We start from the raw sequence: 27587 nt of genomic DNA on the forward strand, positions 1-27587 counted from the left end.
CATTCTGTTAGCATAGTAAAGGGGCCTAAACAGGCATCAGTGAGAGCTGAATTTGGCTTGAAAAAATCTCGAGTACTTGTGATGATGTTTGAGGAAGAAAGAATCCAGCTTGAGTCTCACATTCCAGGTTGAGTTTGCAAGGCTGGCAGTTAAGAGAAAGCAACCTTTAGTTGTAAGCCATGCACATTTGATCCTAAAGTCATTGATGAACATGGAACTCCATAACGGCAGTCTTACCCAGTCATTTTTCAGAGTAAAACTGTACTTTAATATTGGGCCATGCTGCTGCCCCATGAAACACGCCATTGAGTTAGGTGTAGCATATATCAGAAGATACAATGAAAAATGGTTGTACACAAAACATGTATGTTTGAACAGTCTGACACCATGAGTAATTAAAACCCGAAAAGGTAGTACAATCACAGAAGACTGAAATGAGGGCATTCTTAGTTAAAAGTGTGAGAAGGTATTTCTTTTCCAAGATGCTTGCATTATCTACCACCCTGTGCAAACTGGAGATTTCTTTTAAAAAATTGCAACTAAAGGCAACTCAGGGCAGCCAGAATGTGAGATGATCTGCCTCAGTTATATGGTGAATGGGGCAAAAGCACAAGTGTGACAATGTGGAATTTTCTGTAATATTTTTATGAATCCGATGTGTGTCTGAGTTTCCTGCTACGCTTTGCGTTTGCTACCCAATAGAGCAAAAGGGTTAACAACACTCCTGGGGCAACACAGAAGACATAGGTGTATGTGTCACTTCATTGTACCGGTGAAACAAACAGAGTTGTTAAGAAACTGGTTGAAACTGACCCAGATCAACAACGGGTCCAGACAGACAATGCAAACCAAGGACTCATGCATCAACACTCTCAGCAGGGAAGCTGAGCAGAGACCCCAGCTTGAGAACAAAGGACTGAGAGTGGGGGCTCTCTCACCTGGGAACTGACTAAGGAAGGAAATCAAAGAGACAGAGTCTGAGCGTGGGGGCACGCTAGCCTGAAAATGGAGTTCACTGCAGCTTGGTGTGACTAGAATGGACAGTGCTTTAATCCTCATTTCTCTGTGCTAACCTAAGGACTTCAATGCTGTGTTCCAGTTGACTAATGAATCCTACTTGATTTTGAAAACACTATTTGAGGTGTCACTGCAAATACTGGCTGGAATGCATTAGTCACTGAAGAGTGTTCAACTCTACCAGGAGTCTACCTCAGTTGGACTCGCTGGGCAGAGCTCACAGTGCTGACGCCCCGTAGCTCAGTAGCGTACCCTGAAAGAAGAGTGAGACTCCTTAGGAGTCTGGCACACGGGAGGTTCCTCCAAAAGACTACAAAAGCTGGGGTTTAGCACCAATCCGCTGGATCAGTGACAGCAAGTCAAAAGCTTCTGTGGCCCAGTGCCCGCATAAACGACAAAAAGCTCCTCCTCCCCCCGTGGTTCCCCCCCCCCCGACCTTAACCCCAGAGCCAGGTACAATAATAGAGCAGGACAATGTATTTTGCCAAAGAGAGGCACAGGAGACACATGTCCATGCAAGATAGTGGACTCTTTTCCAAGAACGCAGCACGTGCACATAGCTTTGGCAATAGCCAACCACCTGACAGAACAATGGTTGCGTGCGTAGTTTCAATGTCAGACTGCGGCAAAAAGTGGCTCGCTATTTTCCACAGTGATTTTCAGCATAACTCCCCACCTTCCTTTTCATTTCACCTTGTCCAGCCCACTCTGTACATATATTGCCATTTATTCTTGAGCTTAATGGCAATTGTTTTTTTCACACTTTTATAACAATACTTGGTACTTAATCAGAACTTTTCATCTGTAGAGTTCATTGCACTTTACAAACGTAAGTAAATATTAGCTCCATTTTACAGATGGAAAAAGGGAGACATGGGAGGTTACAGGATCCATGAAGGAAAGAAATTGGGCTAATGCCCTTTTCCCTCCTATATGGTATACAAAGGACTGGAAGGTTTTGGTTAAATATATATATTTAACCACAAGAAATTCTGGTCTTGTCCGCCCTGAAAGACTCTGGACCAGATCTTCAACTTGTGTTAGTTGTCATAACTCCTATAGAGCTGTGGGAATTTAAACAAGTTAAAGATCTGGCCCTCTAAAGTGACTGGATAGATATTGAAATTGTCACAAGCAACAAGGGACTGAAAGTTGATCCCTGAGGGAAGGGGAGATGGATTTTTAGTCAGACTGTTCACCGCTCCGCATTTTGTTGAGACGAAACCTATTTAATATCAAATGCCTAATGTGCTCTTGGGAGAAACTGAATTAAGGTGTAAACTCACAGTACACATCTGCAACCTCAAAGAGTACTCCACCAAAATCAGAAAAGGCCAGATTTGATGTTCGTAACATTTCTAAAGGTGGGGAAAATGTCTTTTTAAAAAAAAATCCTTTGCTAGGCCTTCATTAAACATCAAAGAGGGGGGAAAAAAGAACCCATTAAGAATTCTTTTTGCAGACCACCTATAAGTGCCTTGCCCGTGGTCACACAGCAAGTCAATAAGAGAGCTGGGAACAGAACCCAGCTTTTCTGAATACCAGTTCAACATCCCGGCCGATGGAGCATACTTGTACACTTGGTGTGATGCCTCAGCTCTCCAAAGGTGATGCAAATGATATGCTCTAGAATAGTCAAAACCCAGAATATGAATCATTTTTACAATGAGCTAGAAATAGACTTTTCTGTTTGCCAGCTGGCAAAAGGACAACTACTAACAGAGAATGAAAATGAATGGCATCACACATGAAGTTTGGGGTTTCACTCCTGCCTCGTCAAATGTAGACTAAGGTTGGTTGTCATAAGTTAAAGCATCTGTAAGACTATTCTTATTCCCCCCCGCCCCTTGCCAACTGAGATTTAAATAGAACTTCTGATCCTATTAGTAAACATGCCACAAAGCCTCCTGACAGAACAATCATCACCTTAAACCAATGTGTTTGGAATTTTCTGCTTCTGCTCTTCAATAATATCACCAGTCTGGGTGCATTTCCATCTGGTTTCTTCAATTAAAAAATGGAAATGAAAAGTATACAATTAAAAAAATTACCGTTAACTTCCTTTCAGTAATGTCTGTAAAATGATTTTTGTTCTAGTAGGAAACTCCAGATGGGAAGTGTAATGAACATAATTGAATATGAGTAACAGGATATCACAGAAACACATTTTTCTGAGTTGGCATGTATAGGGTTGCTTCACACTGTGTGATGCAAAACACAGGGATGAATTATTGCAAATTTTTTTTGCACAATTTAATGCCCTCTAACCTAATTTGGGTAGGACCAGACCTATAACCCACTAAAACCATAAACTGTCACTATTTGAGATGGTAATACAACGGGCTAACACTTACCAAAAGGCCATACACTGTTAGCTACTGATTTTTCTCCCCCCCCCCACCTCAGGATTTATACCACCAATTAAGACCATAATGAGTGCTCCAGGTTGACCTCCCAGGAGCAAGAATTAATTAAGCACAGTATTTCTTAGTAAAGAATGACAGTTTTCCAAACCATTTATGTAGCTGCTCTCTTTTCTGATATTATTGCTTCTCCATGCAAGACTGCTGGCTGCTAATGCCAGAATGCATAACGGGTCTTTGTTTATGTTTTCCAGTATGTTCAGCAGCTCAGCATACTTTTTTTGCTTTATTGATTGCTCCCCTTGCCCCCTATGTATTTCACATTTCAGGCACCTTTGTGACCAGCTTACTAGAAACAGAAAATAACTGATGGGTATAATATAGGGTTTTTTAGCTCCCATAAAAAGGCAAAATGAACAAGAGTTATCATAACAGATTATTCTCCACCCAGGAAAACAGACTAGGTATACTAATGCAATGGGGTGCAGACCCCCAACATGCCTAAGCCAGGGAATACACATAGATTAAAGTAAGAATGTTTAACTTCCATATTATCTATATAAAACCACTATTCCAAAACTACCGCTACGGATCTTTAGGAGTAATATCTCCATGGCAGTTACGGAGAAAGGAAAAAGAAGAATATGCTGAAACAAGAACTACAGTACAGGGAGAAATATATATCCACCCCCTTCTGAAAAAGAGATTCTTCAGTATGAATTAGGTTTTATGCCCACACCCCTTATTAAATGGTTTCAATTGCATATTTGGAATTTAATGTATTTAACACTAAAGAGCTAGGAGGATTTTTTGGACTTCTGTCATTTTGGTAGACAATACTAGCCTCCCCAAAGAACTTTATAGCTTGCAAATTGCTAACATACCATGTGTCATTGAATATTTATAATATAGCTGAAATAAGAAATTCAATTAGACTGCAAATATTCATATATGCCTGTACGTTGACGGAGTCACCCCAACAAAAGGTTACAATTTGCATAACTGGGATTTGACTTCAAAACTAACAAACACAGTTAACTCCAGATTAAACTTTCTCTCAAATCTTGACTGCCCTAGGTTCTTACTTTAGGTCCCCTCTGTCCCAGATTTCACCTCCCTCTCTAGAGGGCTTGTCATAAATATAAAGGGAAGGGTAAACCCCTTTAAAATCCCTCCTGGCCAGAGGAAAAATCCTCTCACCTGTAAAGGGTTAAGAAGCTAAAGGTAACCTCGCTGGCACCTGACCAAAATGACCAATGAGGAGACAAGATACTTTCAAAAGTTGGGAGGAGGGAGAGAAACTAAGGGTCTGTGTCTGTCTGTCTGCTGCTTTTGCCAGGGATAGAACAGGAATGGAGTCTTAGAACTTTTAGTAAGTAATCTAGCTAGGTATGTGTTAGATTATGACTTCTTTAAATGGCTGAGAAAGGAACTGTGCTGAATAGAATGACTATTCCTGTCTGTGTGTCCTTTTTGTAACTTAAGGTTTTGCCTAGAGGAATTCTCTATGTTTTGAATCTAATTACCCTGTAAGGTATCTACCATCCTGATTTTACAGAGGGGATTTCTTTACTTCTATTAAAAGTCTTCTTGTAAGAAAACTGAATGCTTTTTCATTGTTCAAAGATCCAAGGGTTTGGGTCTGTGGTCACCTATGCAAATTGGTGAGGATTTTTACCAAATCTTTCCCAGGAAGTGGGGTGCAAGGGTTGGGAGGATTTTGGGGGGAAAGATGTGTCCAAACTACGTTTCCCAGTAAACCCAGTTAGAGTTTGGTGGTGGCAGTGGAGATCCAGGGACAAAGGATAAAATTAATTTGTACCTTGGGGAAGTTTTAACCTAAGCTGGTGAAAGTAAACTTAGGAGGTTTTCATGCAGGTCTCCACATCTGCACCCTAGAGTTCAGAGTGCGGGAGGAACCTTGACATGGTGGCAATGGTGGGATATACTGCACCCCATGGATGGCGCTTCCTGCAGTAAGTGACTGGGGAGCAGTAAAACAAAGGGGGATTGACGAGGACCAGGCGTGCTGAAGGCTCAGAGAGGAGAGGTTTCGGGGGGCGGTTCACCCCTGGGAGTGTGTGACCAGCGAGAAGGACTGTGCAGTAATGGGGTCTCCCTGGGGACTGTGGTGAGCAGTCTCAGGGACAGAGGAGCCTGCAGCTTGGCCCTGGGAGAGAGAAGGACTTTTGCAGTAACAGGGTTCCCCTGGAGACTGCAGCGAGTGGTCCCAGGGGCGGAGGAGTCTGCCGCTCGACCCTGGCAAAGAGGTGGTGACCTCGAGAAGGGCTGGCACACTAGGGGTTCTCCCTGGAAACCGTGGGGAGCTGAGAGCACACAGGCCTGTGAGTCCACAGCAACTTGGGAAGAGCGGAGTGATGGTCTATCGCTGTCTCCTTAAGAAGGACATTGTAACCCTGTGCAGAAAGAGAGGGTTGAGCATTGGAAAGTTCATCAAAGCACAGTTCATCGTGCAGCTGGAGGAGGATGACCACTCTAAGGAACAGATTCCTGACCCCAAATGGGGCGATAGCAGGATCTGGGAGCAGCTGGAGTAGTAGCCAGGCATTGCCAAGACTCCTGTCCCCAACCAGACGAGGGTCTTCACAATTGGGTTCCCCATCCGGGGATCGGAGATGGACGGGATTGGAGCTGAGTCGGAGAGAGCAAGAGGACTGTGAGAGACAGCGAGAGCCTGAGAAAGAGCTGAAGAAGCAGCAACAGCATGAACTGGTGGTGGTGGAGCGGAGAGGCCTAGGGGACCTCCTAGGGGCGAGTGGGGATAGACCCCGGGGGCCAGTTCCGCAGGGAACCTCGAGACTAAACTGCTGCCCCTGGTTAAGCAGGGGAGGCTGTGGATGCCCACCTCACTGCCTTTGAGCAGGCTGGCGATTTGAACCAGGGGGACCCTGCGGAAAAGCCCCGGTGTCTAGCTCCCTTGCTGGGTCCCAAGGCCATAGACTCCGTCAGCCAGATGGGTGGGGAGGTGGACTGGCTCCCACTCCTGACCCCAACCTATATGTCTGTGTGGAGTCTCCTGGGGCCAGGCCCCTCGGACTCCCAGCAGGAGCGGAAGATGATGGTCATTGGGGAGACATTCCTGGGGTGGCAAGACCCTAGGACAGAGAGAACTGTTGTCAGGCCCTGGGTGGTGCAGCCTCAGATGCTGAGGGGCTGTGTGAGCTGGGCGAGGGTCCCAGGGACGAAGCCCCTCGCCCTGCCTATGGCCCAGATCCCTGTGGGGTGGGGCTGGCTGGTCGTTGGAGTTCTCCAGGACACCAGCTGCGAGACCCTGTTGTGGGGCGACTGTGTCTCTTTGGGACAGGATCCAGGCCCTGCTCCTGTAACTGCAGAGGGTTTGAATTTGAATCCAGGGAACCAATCGGTGGAGAGGGAAATGGTCAGTGAAAATGCAGATGACCGGGCTGGCAGTGAGGAGGAGCGGCTAGGCTCAGGCTACCTGCCTGCCTGTAACCAGACACCTGGGGTTGGATGGGACAGAGAGATGCTCTCCGCCCCCTTGCACATCGGAGAACGGGCTCACCCTGGCTCTGATGCAGTGAGGAAAGCAGGGAGCTCGCTGCCTACCCCCACTGGGACAGCAAGGGCAGCGCTGAGCACAGTGGGAGCTGAGACCCCAGCTGAGTGGGGGGAGACACAGGTAATGCTCACCCAATTAAAGTCCAACCTTACTGGGTGTCTCTTCCAGCTAAAACTGCTATAGAACGGGAGATCCAGGATATGTTACAGATGGGTGTAATCCGCCCCTCTGGAAGTGCATGGGCATCTCCAGTGGTTCTAGTTCCCAAACCAGATGGGAAAATACGTTTTTGCGTGGACTACCGTAAGCTAAATGCTGTAACTCGCCCAGACAACTATCCAATGCCACGTACAGATGAACTATTAGAGAAACTGGGACGGGCCCAGTTCATCTCTACCTTGGACTTAACCAAGGGGTACTGGCAGGTACCGCTAGATGAATCTGCCAAGGAAAGGTCAGCCTTCACCACACATGTCGGGCTGTATGAATTTAATGTACTCCCTTTCGGGCTGCGAAATGCACCCGCCACCTTCCAAAGACTTGTAGATGGTCTCCTAGCAGGATTAGGAGAATATGCAGACGCCTACCTTGACGATGTGGCCATATTTTCGGATTCCTGGGCAGACCACCTGGAACATCTACAAAAAGTCCTTGAGCGCATAAGGGAGGCAGGACTAACTGTTAAGGCTAAGAAGTGTCAAATAGGCCTACACAGAGTGACTTACCTTGGACACCAGGTGGGTCAAGGAACTATCAGCCCCCTACAGGCCAAAGTGGATGCTATCCAAAAGTGGCCTGTCCCAAAGTCAAAGAAACAGGTTCAATCCTTCTTAGGCTTGGCCGGTTATTACAGACGATTTGTACCACAATACAGCCAAATCACTGCCCTACTGACAGACCCAACCAAAAAGAAAAAGCCAAATGCCGTTCAGTGGACCGAAAAGTGTCAGAAGGCCTTTAACAAGTTTAAAGTGACACTCACGTCTGACCCTGTACTAAGGGCCCCAGACTTTGACAAACCGTTCCTAGTAACCACAGTTGCGTCCAAGCGTGGTGTGGGAGCAGTTTTAATGCAGAAAGGACCTGATCAAGAATTCCACACTGTAGTGTTTCTCAGCAAAAAACTGTCTCAGAGGGAAAGCAACTGGTCAGTCAGTGAAAAAGAATGTTACGCCATTGTCTACGCCCTGGAAAAGCTACGCCCATATGTTTGGGGACAGCATTTCCACCTGCAAACCGACCATGCTACACTACAGTGGCTTCATACCACCATGGGAAATAACAAAAAACTTCTTCGGTGGAGTTTAGCTCTCCAAGATTTTGATTTTGACATCCAACACATCTCAGGAGCTTCTAACAAAGTGGCTGATGCACTCTCCCGTGAAAGTTTCCCAGAATCAACTGGTTAAAATAGTCCTTGAGATGTGGAAAATATTGTTAGTCTTTATGTACTTGGTAGTATATTTAGAGATGCATGTGTCTTATTAACTCTGTTTTTCCTAGAGCTCCAGAAGAAATCCCAGCCAGCGTTTCACCCTAGCTGAGATTTGGGGGGCGTGTCATAAATATAAAGGGAAGGGTAAACCCCTTTAAAATCCCTCCTGGCCAGAGGAAAAATCCTCTCACCTGTAAAGGGTTAAGAAGCTAAAGGTAACCTCGCTGGCACCTGACCAAAATGACCAATGAGGAGACAAGATACTTTCAAAAGCTGGGAGGAGGGAGAGAAACAAAGGGTCTGTGTCTGTCTGTATGCTGCTTTTGCCAGGGATAGAACAGGAATGGAGTCTTAGAACTTTTAGTAAGTAATCTAGCTAGGTATGTGTTAGATTATGATTTCTTTAAATGGCTGAGAAAGGAACTGTGCTGAATAGAATGACTGTTCTCAAATAAATTGGTTAGTCTCTAAGGTGCCACAAGTACTCCTTTTCTTTTTGCAAATACAGACTAACACGGCTGTTACTCTGAAACCTATTCCTGTCTGTGTGTCTTTTTTGTAACTTAAGGTTTTGCCTAGAGGGATTCTCTATGTTTTGAATCTAATTACCCTGTAAGGTATCTACCATCCTGATTTTACAGAGGGGATTTCTTTACTTTTATTAAAAGTCTTCTTGTAAGAAAACTGAATGCTTTTTCATTGTTCGAAGATCCAAGGGTTTGGGTCTGTGGTCACCTATGCAAATCGGTAGGATTTTTACCAAACCTTTCCCAGGAAGTGGGGTGCAAGGGTTGGGAGGATTTTGGGGGGAAAGACGTGTCCAAACTACGTTTCCCAGTAAACCCAGTTAGAGTTTGGTGGTGGCAGTGGAGATCCAGGGACAAAGGATAAAATTAATTTGTACCTTGGGGAAGTTTTAACCTAAGCTGGTGAAAGTAAGCTTAGGAGGTTTTCATGCAGGTCCCCACATCTGCACCCTAGAGTTCAGAGTGGGGGAGGAACCTTGACAGGGTTGTTCCACAACCCTTGTATTCAGGTTGGAGTTTAATGACTGACACCAATTAAGGTGCCCCAGTGAGTCAGCAGAGATTCCTGCAAGGTTACAATGCCTGCTAATAGGGTGACCAGATGTCCCGATTTTATAGGGACAGTCCCGATTTTTGGGTCTTTTTCTTATATAGGCTCCTATTACCCCTCTAGACACACAAATTCACTGTTTTTTTTCAAGAGGGTTTTGGTGATATACACAAAAAAAAAAAGCCTTTTCAGATTTATAACCCCTGAGAAGCTTTCTAGACTAGGCCCCCGAGTGATGACTCTTCAAAACACATTCATTATTTCTTTTCTAGGGCCATCAAGCGATTAAAAAATTAATCGTGATTAATCGCATGATTAATCGCGCTGTTCAACAATAATAGAATACCATTTATTTAAATATTTTTGGATATTTTCTACATTTTCAAATATATTGATTTCAATTACAACAGACTACCAAGTGTACAGTGCTCACTTTATATTATTTTTATTACAAATATTTGCACTGTAAAAATAATAAACAAAAGAAATAGTACTTTTCAATCCACCTCATACAAGGACTGTAGTGCAATCCCTTTATCATGAAAATTGAACATACAAATGTAGAATTATGTACAAAAAAGACCTGCATTCATAAATAAAACAATGTAAATCTTTAGATCCTACAAGTCCAATCAGTCCTACTTCTTGTTCAGCTAATCGCTCAGACAAGCAAGTTTGTTTACATTTGCAGAAGATAATGCTGCCTGCTTCTTGTTTACATCACCTGAAAGTGAGAATAGGCTTTTGCATGACACTGTTATAGCCAGGGTTGAAAGATATTTAAGTGCCAGATGTGCTAAGGATTCATATGACTCTTGCTGCTTCCAGAGGACGTGTGTCCATGCTGATGACGGGTTCTGCTCGATAACAATCCAAAGCAGTGCGAACCGACGCATGTTCATTTTCATTATCTGAGTCAGATACCAGCACCAGAAGGCTGATTTTCTTTTTTGGTGGCTCGGGTTCTGTAATTTCCAGATCAGAGTGTTTCTCTTTTAAGACTTCTGAAAGCATGCTCCACACCCCATCCCGATCAGATTTTGTAAAGCACTTCATATTCTTAAATCTTGGGTCGAGTGCTGTAGCTATCTTTAGAAATCTCACATTGGTACCTTCTGTGCATTTTATCAGATTTGCAGTGAAAGTGTTCTTAAAACGAACAACATGTGCTGGGTCATCATTCAAGACTGCTATAACACGAAATATATAACAGAATGTGTGTAAAACAGAGCAGGAGACATACAATTCTCCCCCAAGGAGTTCAGTTACTATTTTAATTACCGCATAACTTTTTTAATGAGCAACATCAGCATGGAAGCATATCCTCTTGAACGATGGCCAAAGCATGAAGGGGCATATAAATGTTTACCATATCCGGCACGTAAATATCTTGCGATGCCAGCTATAACAGTGCCATGCGAACGCCTGCTCTCACTTTCAGGTGATATTGTAATTAATAAGTGGGCAGCATTATCTCCCGTAAATGTAAACAAATTTGTTTCTTTTAGTGACTGGCTGCACAGGAAGTAGGACTGAGTGGACTTGTAGGCTCTAAAGTTTAACAGTGTTTTGTTTTTTAGTGCAATCATGTAACAAAAACCCTACATTTGTAAGTTGCACTTTCATGATAAAGAGATTGCACTACAGTACTTGTATGAGGTGAATTGAAAAATATTACATCTTTTGTTTATTATTTTTACAGTGCAAATATTTGTAATAAAAATAATAGAAAGTGAGCACTGTACACGTCGTATTCTGTGTTATAATCTAAATCAATTTATTTTAAAATGTAGAAAACATCCAAAAATATTTAATAGATTTCAATTGGTATTCTATTGTTTAACAGTGCGATTAATTGTGATTAATTTTTTAAAATCATGATTAATATTTTTGAGTGAATTGCATGAGTAAACTGAGACTAATCAACAGCTCTACTCTTTTTATTTGTTCCTCACAGTTTTGTTGTCGCTAAATAAATATGTTTCATTAGTATAAACTCCTAGAATCATGACAGGCACAAAACTATATAGTGACACCTTCTCTCTCACACACACAGCCCCTCTTGGGAAAGGCAGGCAGCTTGTAAGGAAGAGCAGCCTACAATGAGCAGAGGGAGGAACTGGGCCAGCTAGAAGGATCAAAGGAGTAATGAAGAGAGGGAGGAGCTGAGCTGACTGTCTTTTGATCCCAGGGTGGCAGTACCCTGTGTTTACAATAGATGGTTTGGGGACCAGTCTCCTTTTGATAATATTGTCTCCCAGTAAATTTCCCTACTGAAGAGTATTTGAAATGAAAACACATACATACTAAACAAGAATGTACTCGACCAGTCATTTTCTATATTGCCTCTATATGCTTATATTCCAGTTATTGCTCACGCCTCATGGTAGTTGAGACTGGCTAGGAAGATCCTGATATTCCACCCTAGGACTAGTTGGGCCTCAGTGCTGAAATGTGTTCCCTTGGAGGTTCATCAGTACCTGATTCAAGCGGAAACACTGAGCATAATACATGACATGTACATTTGGCATAGCTTTAGTCTGATGCTTTGCTTTGTAGGTTTTGTCTGTTTTATTCCAGACAAAGTACCAATATGGTTAGGGAGAAGTTACAGGACTGAGGATCCAGAGGCTTGGACTGTGCTACAAGTTTTGCTGCAGACTGCACACACACATGCATAACCGTGCACCCCTGAGCATATGCATGAGGACACAGTCTTTAATATCATGATCGTATTCTATTTCTGAAATAATAAAATAGATTAAGCACATGGTTTCTATAATCTTGTAAAAAGTGCACTTTAAAGTGAGCCATGAGCTTCCTCAGCGTTCTTCCTTTTTTCACTGCACATCTTGTATACAAGTGACTTATTGTAGGTTCTGTTTAGATCAGTGGTTCTCAACCTATTTACCATTGTGGGCCATATATGCAGCTCTCTAAGTGATATGTGGGCCACATCCACACTATAGCTAGCTAGCTAGCTAAATAGATAGATAAATAGATATAGATATAGTGTGGATGTTACCCACATATATATACACATACACACACACATATACACTGCCTGTATGGCCCTGAGGATGTCACATGGGCTGCAGCTATGTGCTGATTGGTACAAAAGAGGCCAGAAAACCACTGGTTTAGAATAAACAGAAGAGCATACCACGTGGCAAAGAGTATTTTGCACTGGACTGTGATTCAGAAGCTCAGGTGCTATTCCCAGTTTTGCCACTGGCCTGCTTGGGTGACCTTGGGCATGTCACGTCACCTCCCTGTGCCTTAGTTTCCCCATCTGCGAAACAGAGCTAATAATACTGACCTCCTTTTTAAAGCACTTTGAGATATACTGATGAAAAGTGATATATAAGAGCTGGATATTATTATTATTATTACTACAAGACGCTGCACATGTGGATTTATGGTTGTGTTTTATTTGAGAAACAGTAAATGATCATTCAGTCAAAGACTGTGCAAACATGAGAGGGAGAAATAAACCTGTAGGTGCAATCTTTGACACTTCCTAACTTTTGAGTGCTTATCCATTCAACTGTACCTTCTTCTAATCTTTCTGAAGTCTGTAAATAGCAGCCTTTGTAGAACAAAATGCTCAGAGAGAAATAATCCACCATTAAAGTCAAACTCAGATACCAAGTCTCCTAAAAATTAGGAACCACTGAGTTTTTGCTACAATGCAGAACTGATGTTTCACCAGCTATGTAGAATAAACACACCACACATGAGATGGCCCATACCACAACCCACACCACAAATGAGATAGCACTCCTATTGCATAAGAAGCACCCCTTTAGAAAATCTCCTCAAAGGAACATTTCATTTGGGATTAAAAAGAGCTTCTGTTCCCATCAGCCATTCAGTCAATGGGCACCAAGAACAGCACGAGGTCACATTCTTAGGCAAATCAGAGAATTTCCGCACACTAGGGAGCAGACAATGTTCACTGGCTGGAGTGGAGGTAATAAGTCACAAATAACCAATGGAAACAGGCACAAGGGATAGGTGTGTTTTCTAAATAAATATAATTAAATAATAAATAGCATTTGTATAAACTTAACATGTACATAAGTGGAATTAGTCAACAAATAATTCTATATTTTTGTGCATTTAGAAGACCCTCAACCATTTATTTGATTACTCTACTTTCTAAAATGTGCCAATCACACAATCGCTAAGCACATTTAACAAAACTAAAGCCACAATTCAAAAATACAATAATGGCTCAGTGGATCAGTCTTCCCAGCCATCTTATCAACATCCATCCTCAGTACTCACCCAGAATGTAACCTGCCTTCCTATTAAGTACCCACCACACAGCTCCAGAAAAAGCTCTGGAAAACATAAGCACTTAATGTTGTGCCCTGCAGGTCATCAAATCTAAGCTTATAAATTGATTGGCTGTATATTCTTTGTTGTGAACTATTTTCTACAGAATTTCAACTTTAAAACTGTCTGAGATGTAATTCATTGTTTATTTTCATTTAATTCTACATGTTGTTGCCCATGTAGTAAACACAAAAGTGAGGTACAAACACAGCCATTGCATCCTATAGCATTAGAATAAGCTGAAGCTATCTTTATAACATGCTCTCAACAAACTCATCATTCATACTAAACCACCTACAAAAACCCAAATGTATTTCATTGGGATTTTTGAGTTTAAGCACTCACTGATGTATCTCTGCAAAGTATTTTTCAAGATCACATTCTGAAACATCATATTAAATACAGCAAAAAACTGCTTTTTTGTTCACTGTGTCACAGCTTTGGAATTATGCACAGGAATGTATTTACATTTAGCTCAAATGACCATTTCTGCTCACTGCTATAATTAAAAGGCCATATACTGCCCTTGAGTTATGCCACAACTCCCTGTTGACTTCAATGGGAGTCGAGTGGGTGGAACAAAAGTAGTGTGTGCTCCACAGTGACGAGAGAAACACAACCCTGGGCTGCATGTAACTCACTGGAACTCATATTAAGTAACAAATAACAAATTAACTCAGAATGGCTTGGAATCAACTGCAGAAAAATCGTGTTAAAAGAAGTCTTAGAAGGAAAAGTAGAACAGATTGAACCACAGTTCACTTGCTTCTGACATCACATGTCAGTATGTCTTCATAGCTCTGTACAGACTATGCTTGTATACAAACATATTATTTACTTTTTTCCCCTCTCTCTTGAAGTTGTTGCAAATTATGCATACTGTACTGATCTGGGGTGAGCTTCAGTTTTCTCATTCATCTGTAAACAAACATGACATATTTGTTCGTTTGTTTTCTGAACGTTTTATTTTGTTTGTTTTCCCAATAATAGTTTTGACAATTATATATTACATGGCTTGAGAGAAGATAATGGGAAAGATTCTCATTCACGCTTAAAAAGAAAAGGAGTACTTGTGGCACCTTAGAGACGAACAAATTTATTCAAGCACAAGCTTTCGTGAGCTACAGCTCACTTCATCGGATGCATGCAGTGGAAAATACAGTGGGGAGATTTTATATTTACAGAGAACATGGAACACTGGGTGTTACCATACACACTGTAAGGAGAGTGATCAGGTAAGGTGAGCTATTACCAGCAGGAGAAAAAAAAACCCTTTTGTAGTGATAATCAAGGTGGGCCATTTCCAGCAGTTGACAAGAACGTATGAGGAACAGTGTGTGTGTGTGTGTGTGGGGGGGAATAAACATGGGGAAATAGTTTTACTTTGTGTAATGACACATCCACTCCCAGTCTTTATTCAAGCCTAAGTTAATGCTGTCCAGTTTTCAGATTAATTCCAATTCAGCAGTCTCTCGTTGGAGTCTGTTTTTGAAGTTTTTCTGTTGAAGAATTGCCACTTTTAGGTCTGTAATCGAGTGACCAGAGAGATTGAAGTGTTCTCCGATTGGTTTTTGAATGTTATAATTCCTGACGTCAGATTTGTGTCCCTTTATTCTTTTACGTACAGACTGTCCAGTTTGACCAATGTACATGGCAGAGGGGCATTGCTGGCACATGATGGCATATATCACATTGGTAAATGTGCAGGTGAACGAGCCTCTGATAGTGCGGCTGATGTGATTAGGCCCTATGATGGTGTCCCCTGAATAGATATGAGGACACAGTTGACAATGGGCTTTGTTGCAAGGACAGGTTCCTGGGTTAGTGTTTTTGTTGTGTGGTTGCTGGTGAGTATTTGCTTCAGGTTGGGGGCCTGTCTGTAAGCAAGGACTGGCCTGTCTCCCAAGATCTGTGAGAGTGATGGGTCATCCTTCAGGATAGGTTGTAGATCCTTGATAATGCGTTGGAGAGGTTTTAGTTGGGGGCTGATGGTGATGGCTAGTGGAGTTCTGTTATTTTCTTTGTTGGGCCTGTACTGTAGTAGGTGACTTCTGGGTACTCTTCTGGCTCTGTCAATCTGTTTCTTCACTTCAGCAGGTAGGTATTATAGTTGTAAGAACGCTTGATAGAGATCTTGTAGATGTTTGTCTCTGTCTGAGGGGTTGGAGCAAATGCGGTTGCATCGTAGAGCTTGGCTGTAGACAATGGATCATGTGATGTGGTCTGGGTGAAAGCTGGAGGCATGTAGGTAAGTATAGCGGTCAGTAGGTTTCCGGTATAGGGTGGTGTTTATGTGACCATCGCTTATTAGCACCGTAGTGTCCAGGAAGAGGATCTCTTGTGTGGACTGGTCCAGGCTGAGGTTGATGTTGGGATGGAAATAGTTGAAATCATGGTGGAATTCCTCAAGGGCTTCTTTTCCATGGGTCCAGATGATGAAAATGTCATCAGTGTAGTGCAAGTAGAGTAGGGGCATTAGGGGACGAGAGCTGAGGAAGCGTTGTTCTAAGTCAGCCATAAAAAAGTTGGCATACTGTGGGGCCATGCGGGTACCCATAGCAGTGCCACTGATTTGAAGGTATACATTGTCCCCAAATGTGAAACAGTTATGGGTGAGGACACAGTCACAAAGTTCAGCCACATTATCGGGGACACTGTTCCTGACAGCTTGTAGTCCATCTTTGTGCGGAATGTTGGTGTAGAGGGCTTCTACATCCATAGTGGCCAGGATGGTGTTTTCAGGAAGATCACCGATGGATTGTAGTTTCCTCAGGAAGTCAGTGATGTCTCGAAGATAGCTGGGAGTGCTAATAGTGTAGGGCCTGAGGAGGGAGTCTACATACCACACAACAAACACTAACCCAGGAACCTATCCTTGCAACAAAGCCCGTTGCCAACTGTGCCCACATATCTATTCAGGGAACACCATTATCGGGCCTAATCACATTAGCCACACTATCAGAGGCTCGTTCACCTGCACATCTACCAATGTGATATGTGCCATCATGTGCCAGCAATGCCCCTCTGCCATGTACACTGGCCAAACCGGACAGTCTGTACGTAAAAGAATAAATGGACACAAATCAGACGTCAAGAATTATAACATTCAAAAACCAGTCGGAGAACACTTCAATCTCTCTGGTCACTTGATTACAGACCTAAAAGTGACAATTCTTCAACAAAAAAACTTCAGAAACAGACTCCAGTGAGAGACTGCTGAATTGGAATTAATCTGAAAACTGGACAGCATTAACTTAGGCTTGAATAAAGACTGGGAGTGGATGTGTCATTACACAAAGTAAAACTATTTCCCCATGTTTATTCCCGCCTCCCCTTCCCCCCCCGCCACCGTTCCTCACACGTTCTTGTCAACTGCTGGAAATGGCCCACCTTGATTATCACTACAAAAGGGTTTTTTTCTCTCCTGCTGGTAATAGCTCACCTTACCTGATCACTCTCCTTACAGAGTGTATGGTAACACCCATTGTTTCATGTTTCTGTAAATATAAAATCTCCCCACTGTATTTTCCACTGCATGCATCCGATGAAGTGAGCTGTAGCTCACGAAAGCTTATGCTCAAATAAATTTGTTGGTCTCTAAGGTGCCATAAGTACTCCTTTTCTTTCTGTAGATACAGACTAACATGGCTGCTACTCTGAAACCTGTCATTCACCCTTGTATACCAACCTTGCAGTATAAAAGGGCCCTTAAAGTAGGTCTGAATGTCATTGCATTACAGCTGGAGGCGGACATGTGGAGGATTGGTGTCATCACATACATCCACCACTTTAAGGCTCCACTCCACTCCCAGAACCAACTAAAGGAGCCTTAGTGTAAATGAGAATCTGGCTCAATTTGATTTAAAAGACAAAGAGAATAGTTACCTATTTTTAAAAAAGGCATTTGTCATGAAGGGCATTGCCCTGCAAAGGGAATGCTGTGTTAGCCTCAGTGTCCACAGTGACACATCCATGGAGAACATAATGTATATGTAGGCAACTCCAGGAGGGTTATGAAATGCTAGTTAGGAAGAAGTTACAGGACTGTGGATCCAGAGACTCAGACTGTGCTACAAGCTTTGGGGCAGACTATTCACGCAAGCAGAACTGTGTACCCATGAGCATATGTATTAGGATATTTTTCTGTTCAGGTTTTCTGCTCAGCTGGACCTCCTCATGAATCAACAACCTGGAACAAAGCAAGAACTGTTTAATTTTCTCCATATTTCTTTTTTTTCTTTTTCCCCTGGTCCCATGGGTATTTCTTATCTTGTCTTTGTGAGATTTGGTCCTCTGAAATTGCAGTCTTGCTTCACTGTACATATTCATGCCTCTTTTCTACAGTCTGAAAGTCTGACCTCTTTGCAATAAAACTACTTATTTGGATGTACGGAGGAAGCAAAACAAGTGGGCGTAATATTTCCACAGCCAAAGTTCAGTGGAATTTATTGACGTAGCTACTTTTTTAATTTGCTGATCCCCATAATGTATGAAGTTTTATATACAAATACTAACATGGGGAAGATACTCTTCTTCTGAGATAAGAGCTGACTTGGGGAATACTCTGTGAAACAGATTTATTTACATTTTGTTCATGAACATGAACATTAGACAGACACTTTGATGGTACAAACAAATTTGCCAGCATGTAGTACAAAAATACTACTCTCCTTTATACACTTTGCAGTCTACTCTCCCTCCTCCCCGCCCCCGCCCCATCCAAATTGCTCTCAGCAGCTTTTGCTACCCACCAAGTTTGTGCCAGAAATCCATGCAGTGTATTGGCAGCAAAGGAATGTCGCCTTTTAAATGCTTAGAACAAGGGACAAGGCTCTAACAGACAGCAGAATCTGCCTGAGCACCAGTTTCTCCTCTTCATCCACACAATGCTGACATTGTTTGGGAAAGCAGCTCACTACACTCAATCCCCCTTTTCTGCAGATCTCGCTACAATGAAGAGTGAAGTCAGTACCAAAGAGTGGAGCTTTCAGTAAGAGCCTTACAACCACTTGTCCCAGCTGGGTGGATCAGAGTTGCTCATTTTGCAAAGAATATCTTAGCGTGCTCTGTAGCAACACTCTGAGACTAGTGCAATTTTCCTTTAATAATATCCTGTAATTTGAAGGTCATGAAATACATCAGTAAGTTCCAAAGGATATGTCTGAAATACTGTGCAGTTTACATAATTGAGAACTTAAATGTGAGAACATGAACACTGCACAATGTGGTTCTGTGTATGTGTTATTTTATATAGAAAAAAATTAGTTAGCTCTGAAATTTCCCTTATGAACACGTTTGCTTTTCAGTTAATTTGTGAGAATCTAATATAAGAAGGGATAGACAAGACATAATGCAGACTTCATAGTTGTGGCTCTTGCAGTGGACTACCCAGAAATAAAACAAAATGCCACGATTTTGGGTGCCAAACCTGTAACATCTAAAAGATGCCTGCTTTTCAGAAAGTGCTGAATGCCCACATTCTGAAAATCACCCCCCCTTATGATGTCTCAAGTAGAGAACTCAAAAAAATCTAGGCATTCTGAATCACTACTCAATTAGGAAAATCTTGGGCAAATACTGGCCATATTAGTGCATTTGGGTTAGGAAAAAAAAGCGGGGGGATGTTGTTATTATTTAAAATCATTTATACAGCAACATATGTTTACATGATATTTTATGAGCAGAGATTATGACTCACTCCATGTCCGGAAGAGCTTAAAATATACAGACCAACCATTCAGGTGAGGGAGGGGGTGGGAATTAGGGATGAGAAGGAAGAAAAAGGATTGCTTGAAAAGGCTGGATAAAGAAGAGATGAAGAGAGAAAGCTCGTCAGAGGAGGATGGCAAATTATTTCCCATCTTAGAAGACAGCACGATGAAAGTTGAATCTGAAATAGAGAGTGGGGGCTGGGAGGAAGAGAAATGGAAGAGGGAGCAAGAGGGCAAGTTAATCAAGATGAAAGATGACCGGTGCATTTACAAGGGTTTTGGCAAGGAAGACGAGGGTTGAAGGTGGATTCTGGTGAAGAAATGACAGCACTTAGTGAGAATCAATATGGTAAAGAGTCAAATGTGACACCATGGTAGCAAGCCTGGGAAATAGAAAAGATAGTGGAGTTGTCTGTGGAGATCAAAAAGGAACAGGGATGAAGAGTTCAGTTTTCAAGAGACTGAGTCTGAGCTGGCAGTTAGACAAGAAAGAGGACATGTCAGAGGCATTTAAATAAGGACAGAAGGGGAAGAAGGGTCAATCTGGGAATCATTCATGGGAAGGCAGTAACTGAAACCATGGGAGGACATAAGATTATCTAGAGATGAGGGAGAGGAGAGCACCTAGACTGGACCTTTGGGTGATAACGGACGGGAGAGGTAGAGACATGAGGAGCTATTTACATGGACACTGAACAAGCAGTCAGCAAGATATGAGGATACAGTCATGGAAGCCAAGACAGAGAAAATGGCAAAGGAACATAAGAATGGCCATACTGGGTCAGACCAAAGGTCCATCTAGCCCAGTATCCTGTCTTCTGACAGTGGCCGATGCCAGATGCCCCAGAGGGAATGAACAGAACAGGTAATCATCAAGTGATCCATCCCCTGTCGCCCATTCCCAGCTTCTGGCAAACAGAGGCTAGGGACACCATCTCTGCCCATTCTGGCTAATATCTACTGATGGACCTATCCTCCATGAACTTATCTAGCTCTTTTTTTGAACGGTGGTATAGTCTTGGCCTTCACAACATCCTCTGGCAAGGAATTCCACAGGTTGACTGCATTGTGTGAAAAATACTTCCTTTTGTTTGTTTTAAAGTACAGCGATCAATAGGAGAGGGCTGGGCAGTACAGGACATATGTTTCTGGGGGCGTGAAATCTGGGACTGGGCGTGTGTTGTGGACACTCTGTGGTAATCTTTAAGGCTGGTAAGAGCTAAGGCGTGGCTGCAGCACACGTAGAGACATAGCTGGGAGTGACTAATATGCTAGAGGCTGCATCCGCAAAACCTTGTAAAAGAAAACAAAGAGAGATACTGCAGGTTACAGGGCAGAAGTGACACAGCCATTCATTGGTCTGGATTGTACCCTGGTATGTCATAAGTACACTTGAACATATTTTTCAAAAATAATGAAGTATTCGAAACATGCGACCTCTCTCTTGCATTCTGCAATTACATTCTTGCTGAAAAAGGGGAGGAATACCATCATTTTTGTGTGCGCAAGAAGAGCAAATTCGCAATTAAGTGAAGTGAGATTTACAAGTTTCTATTATACTTTTTCAAACAGAAAGGGAAATTTCAGCAGCATGGCAACAACCACAGCACTACAATATCTGAGAACATGGCCAGGGAATACAAGCAAAAATTCAACACTGGAAGGAGAATTTAAAACACAGATGATCTTATATGCTAACTTTCAAATACCTATTTATGGTATATTTATGGAGCAAAAATATCAGGCTGAGATCCTGTAACCTCTTTCCCGAAGAAGTCAGAGCATCACTGAATTCAAAATCACAATAATGCAAACCAACTGGGGTGGGGAGAGAGGGTCCTTATGGGTGTAGCAGACCCCCTGCATGCAAGAAGCTGCAGAACTGGGGCCTAAATGTGTGGTTGACTAATAACAAAATCATAACAAATTCCAATATTTCATATGAATACACCAAAATATAGATTTTATTCATTTCTTTTAATAAATGCAGATGTTTTAAATGGAAGGTTAAAATATTTTATCATTTTTATAGTGTGTTACCTCCAGATACCATAATTAGTGTGTGTTAGTAGAGAAGAGAATGATTGCAAGGTGTGTTATCCTACACTAATATCATTCCTTGTCCTGCACTCAGGTCTTCCCACTGCATTTGTGGGACAATCATGCTGCAAGACTGAGACTGTTCTGTGCAACAAACATCGACCCTACACTCAAACCTTTTGTACAGTAGCACCCACCACTGTCTGTGCCTGCACGCTGTTGCTCTTGCCACACTGGCTGTTCATATCTGGCAGGACTTGACTAGACTATTTGCCTAAAAAACATCACTAAACTTAGCGCTGTATGTGTGTACGAGGACATGTATATGCACTTGTCTAGGAGGTGGCAGCACACTCGTGTGGACTATAGAACCAGATTTCAAAATGCAATAATGTTGAGAGTACTTCTGCTCTATAACCATTCTCATGCACCAAAACAGGTATTGCACAGTCGGTACCAATCACTAATAAAACCAAAACCCATATAACTCCTACTTAGCCACCTTTTCTTCATAATTTCCCCTGATGTATTTTCATATGTCCCTCTAACATTGCTAGAAAAAAATGTGGCTATCAGATGATCATGTTGCACAATACCCTCCTCTCACTGTTCTATGTATTCTCTCTCAAACACACACCGGGTTCAGCTCACATAACCTCTCTGATGCACGTTCAATCTCTGTAAGTATATACTCTAGTACTCCAATTCCCAGATGCCATGGATTCACCACAAACTGTGTATGTAAAAATATTCATGGCGATTCAACTAAAATACTGACAATCACAATGTTGAAAAGTAGCTGGCAAACACATCCTTATTTCTACTTCATAGTCTGTCAAAGTTAGTTTTACACCTGCCATTCTGCTTTGTCTGTGTTCCGTAACCAAACCCCAGCTCTGACCACTGATACATTTTTGGAAAGTTTGGAAGCATATTCATATTTTAACTTCATGCTGGCCCTTAACTGTGTAAAGGGTTGAAACAACACCAAAGATCTCAATTCTGCTGAACTCTGGGAAGATTCAGATCCATATTTGACCTTCACTCTCTAAACTTACTATAGGCAGTATACTACATAAAAGTATAACAGAGAGGACGAACTAAGGACAACAAATAAACATGTGAACCCCACCTCCCAGTGCAATACTTAATTTACCGGTGAACACAACGCATTACGAGAAGGAGCCATCGTGTGTTTTTACATCATTCTGCAAAGCACCACATCTAAAAAGATGTACTTCCAATTACATCCTCATGTCAGCCAATCATATGCTGCTGTAAGGATGGAGAGGACAGGTTACTCCAGGAATGACAATCACTTGTCTGGACTTACTCACTAAGTCAGAGTTTATTCAAGCAGGCAAACTATCCAGTTTGAAACTAATCTGCTTAGCCCATCTCTAAAAGAAACGTAGGGCTTTCTAACAAAATACCAGTGGGGTTTTGGTACTCACCTTGCATCCCTCACAGGCACTGACGCCATAATGATATCCAGATGACTTGTCTTGACAGACAAAACAGGGCTTGTAAACACGAGGGGGAGGAAGCGGGGAAGGTGGGCTTGGGACAAGTTCTTCAGAACTGGTGCTCTGAGTTTCGATAGCTACAAAAGAGAAAAGAAAAGAAAAGAAAAGAAAAAACACCATTTTAGTGCATTACCTTTGACTTTTATATACTCTATTATTTATCCCTTTACAGCTACTATAATTGTGTATCACAAGCATATGTTTGGTTTCAGAGTAACAGCCGTGTTAGTCTGTATTCGCAAAAAGAAAAGGAGTACTTGTGGCACCTTAGAGACTAACCAATTTATTTGAGCATGAGCTTTCGTGAGCTACAGCTCACTTCATCGGATGCATACTGTGGAAACTGCAGAAGACGTTATATACACAGAGACCATGAAACAATACCTCCTCCCACCCCACTCTCCTGCTGGTAATAGCTTATCTAAAGTGATCATCAAGTTGGGCCATTTCCAGCACAAATTCAGGTTTTCTCACCCTCCGCCCCCCCACACACAAACTCACTCTCCTGCTAGTAATAACCTATCCAAAGTGACCAGTCTCTTTAAAATGTGTATGATAATCAAGGTGGGCCATTTCAAGCACAAATCCAGGTTTTCTCACCCCCTCACCCCCCTCCAAAAACCACACACACAAACTCACTCTCCTGCTGGTAATAGCTTATCCAAAGTGACCACTCTCCTCACAATGTGTATGAAAATCAAGGTGGGCCATTTCCAGCACAAATATAGGTTTTCTCACCCCCCCCCCAGCCCCTTTTTTTCAAAAAAACACACACACAAAAACTTACTCTCCTGCTGGTAATAGCTTATCCAAAGCGACCACTTTCCCTACAATGTGCATGATAATCAAGGTGGGCCATTTCCAGCACAAATCTAGGTTTTCTCACATGCTGGGCCAAATTCCACGCTAAAATACCCACAACACAAATCCTTTAGACTAGACTAGGAGATTAATTTGGGCATCAGAGGACAGAATTTAGATCATATTCTAGATTCTGCCCTTGGAATTAAGCATGAGCTATGGGTGCGCACATCTGAGCATAGAATTTGGTCTTTGATGCAAAATGACTTGTGAAATATCTATCATTCAACATCTATCTTTTAGCTAAACATGCTATGAAGTCTCTCACCTACTTCCATAACAGAGATAGCATTTTCAGGATGCAAGTTTGTCATGGAAGGATATAGAAAGTCATCAATGTGCATTAAGAGACTGATGATTTAAGCATAGGACTGGGAGCACAGCAAGTTCTAATCCTACAGTTTCTACTATCTGTACAACTGACATAATGCAGTAACACTTATTTATCTGCCTTATGGGATATTAATGTTTGTAAACCACTTTGTAAAGGGGCCACGTAAGTATTATGACATGTTGTCACTTTACTGCCTTCTGGATGGACATTTATTTTGAATCTGTTGAGGCATTAGTTACTCCTTCCTGTGAAACAACATGAAGGCTCTGTGAAGCAGGATAAAAGATGTGAATTTGATCTCTTCAAAGCATCTGCATTAGTTTTCTCTGATACACTATCATCATCATTCATATTTACTGTAGATGTGCAATACATTTCCTTGTTTCAGTAAGTTGTTCTGCGGCTTCTCGGACAAATACCTCTAATTTTTCAACAGATACATAGAAATGATGTAACCTATGAACTTGTATCCATCCAGAAACATTAGACATTATCCACAGAGCTAACTCTCAAGAGTCTTAAAAGTGAACACTAAAGAATATTAGTCAACAGAACTTTTTGGACAAGATTTACTGTCCAAGATGGTTTCCACATTTTTAAAATGTTACATTTGTATTACATCTGGATTCATTCCCAACCCGCATTCTTCAGAATTCACTGACACCTTAGCTAAACCTGTTACAAGCAACATGCTACAGGTTCCAACTCTACAGAGCAAAGTTTAAGTTTTTTCTTAATAGAAAAAAGAGGGAGACAAAATCCACTATATTCTTTCTTTTAATAGTCATTTTTAGCATTTAAGATAGACACAGAGCACTCTGTTCTTGATTTGTGCACAGTCATCCTGCTTAAATCAATAATCTATTAGTCCTTTTAAATTAAAGTTAGATTCATCAAATGCCCTTGAGAGGTCTCAAACATTCTGTTCCTTATTTCATGTTAGTACATGCGTCTTAGTGGCTCCCAATCAGTATCTGGAATGATAAAAATTTAGCTCTAAGATGCTGCAATCTCAGCAGACAACGTGTTCTATATTAGCTCATTCAGCTATCTCACTCAGTGTAAAAACCAGTTTTTAGACATCCCATGGGGAACAAGGGTTGTGTTATTTGGTAAAACAGCAGCACTCTTGCCATCCTTATATGATTTTAGTTTGGAGAAAGCAGTCTTTTAGGAATAATTCTGATCTGCTTCTATTTTTTTGATGGTTTTATTCCAAACAAGAAGCAGCATACAATGGTGGTGTTCAAATTGCTAACCATATGCGCAACAAAGCTCTGTCAGACTCTGGCCAAGTCACAGGAACTTGTGTTACTTAAACGAGATGAGACACCTGGCTCTGTTCATAAATGCACAAAGCAGAGTCAGCAACTGAAGATGCTGAGGAGGCTACTATAGAATTGCCAAGGTAGACAATTTGAAAATGGATAGAACAATCAAAGAACAACAAGAACAAGAAATAAACCTCCCAAACCACCTCAGCTATATCTGCTATTAAACTTGGCTTAGCCCATACACTGGAAACACATGTCACAAGAACAAACGCCGAGTGAGTTTTATTTGTCACAAGAAAACAATTACAGGGCTTGTTTATTTTCGGTTATAGACAAGAATTGTAGTTTCACAGAGGGCCTGGGTTCAGATCACATGGGCTCTATTTCTGTCTGTTACTGACTTACTGTGGATCCTTGGACTTAGGTAAACTGAGGCAAGGAGGCTATCTGTAAAATGGTATGCTGGCAACTCCCAGGAATGGTGTCAGAGACTTAATCGATTCATGTTCGTAAACCACTTTTCAGTCACTGGATGAAAGATAAGGATGTTGCACCTGATGAAGTGAGCTGTAGCTCACGAAAGCTTATGCTCAAATAAATTTGTTATTCTCTAAGGTGCCACAAGTCCTCCTTTTCTTTTTGTGGATACAGACTAACACGGCTGCTACTCTGAAACCCGTCTGGATGAAAGATGTTATGTATAGGAACAAAGTACTATTATTATTACTTCACATAGGTTGTTTGGGCACGAGCAGGAGGGAAAAAGGCATTCTTTATGTAGGTGTGTGTGTGTTACAGACAGGAAGGTAGAGTCCCAGCTAATGCAATTTTAAAGTAATCTTACAATTTTCTCAAAGTGGGGGAAAACAAAACAAAACTTGATTTTTAATGTCTTGCTGTTAGCAGAGGATGTGACACTTGGGAATCTCAACTCACCTGAGAAAATACAGCATAAAAGAAGTTACAAAACACACAAGTTCCACTTAACCATCCAGGGATTCTCATACAAAAGGTCACTTCATGATTCCTAACATGTTTGAAATTTTTTCTAAAGGTTAGATAAAGTAGCAGATAAGATCCTTGAGAGAGTGTATAAGAGCTAATTTACTGCTAGCTAAACCATGTTGACAGATAGAGGTATTTTATTTTGTAGCTGATTAAAAGCAGACAAGCATTATGTAGCCCCTTTCATTTTACTAGAAACTTAGATTATTAAGACTGTATTTTAATGCACACTTTGGACAGCTGAGTCTTAAAAGAATAAGAAGTTGTAAAGCAAATGGCATTTCCTGGATAGCCCCAAGGGAACTTTGAACACTGGGTTCTGAGTCCCTGGTGGGAAGGAGCAATTTCAGCTAATTAGGGGTGAATAGAAAAGTGTTGCATTTGGTCAAAACATTCTGTTAACCCTCATTTTTGTTGGCACCAAGAAGAGTCAGTCTGTATTTCTTTTTTCTTTTTTCTTTTTGTGTGAATTCACTGCTGGAGTGCAAGGCACACAGCTCACATACATTAGGCAGAAAGTCAAAGGAAACGCCAAAGTTCAGCTAAAGTACAAGTAATTAGAAACAGATTCTCTGCCGCTTGTATGTGTGCATTTCATTGTAGACGTTATTTATAAGCCTCCAAATATTTGCAAAAATAACTATATACCGTAGATCATTTAATTTTTATGTCTAGTCTGGAAAAAGAGTCTGCCTTTAATCATCTTCCAGTAAAAATCTAGGCAGTGGAAAAGTGGGTTTCATTTGTTTCCATACAAATTTATTTCTTTCATATGTCGTTCAAAACTATATCATCAAATTAAATTCAAAATATCACTGACTCCTGCCCCCCTCCCAATTTTGTTTAATAATGAAGTGCTTTGAATATGTCATACTTAAACAAATAGTTTGCATTGTTATGAGGTGGGGGGGGGGGGTTAAGAAAAAAATCTGGTTTGGAAGACAAAAAAAAGAGTGAGAGAAAAAGAAAACATTATCACGGAGACTTGCCAGCCTTGACTTAGTAACCTGGCCATGACCCGAGAGGGAGTATGTGTTTGACCCGGTCACACGGGATTCTGGC

General features: G+C 41.7%; 1 protein-coding gene across 3 annotated transcripts in view; it reads right to left on the minus strand.

The window, feature by feature from the left end:
• Positions 1-27587, minus strand: part of RARB (retinoic acid receptor beta) — a 307841-nt gene that overhangs the window by 80935 nt on the left and 199319 nt on the right. For all 3 annotated transcript variants that reach the window (XM_077811262.1, XM_077811264.1, XM_077811263.1), the window contains exon 2: positions 22980-23128. In XM_077811262.1, coding sequence (XP_077667388.1) covers positions 22980-23128 — 149 coding nt within the window. The remainder of the gene's footprint in view (positions 1-22979; positions 23129-27587) is intronic.

Source organism: Eretmochelys imbricata, chromosome 2, assembly GCF_965152235.1.
Source record: "Eretmochelys imbricata isolate rEreImb1 chromosome 2, rEreImb1.hap1, whole genome shotgun sequence".
Classification (NCBI taxonomy): domain Eukaryota; kingdom Metazoa; phylum Chordata; order Testudines; family Cheloniidae; genus Eretmochelys; species Eretmochelys imbricata.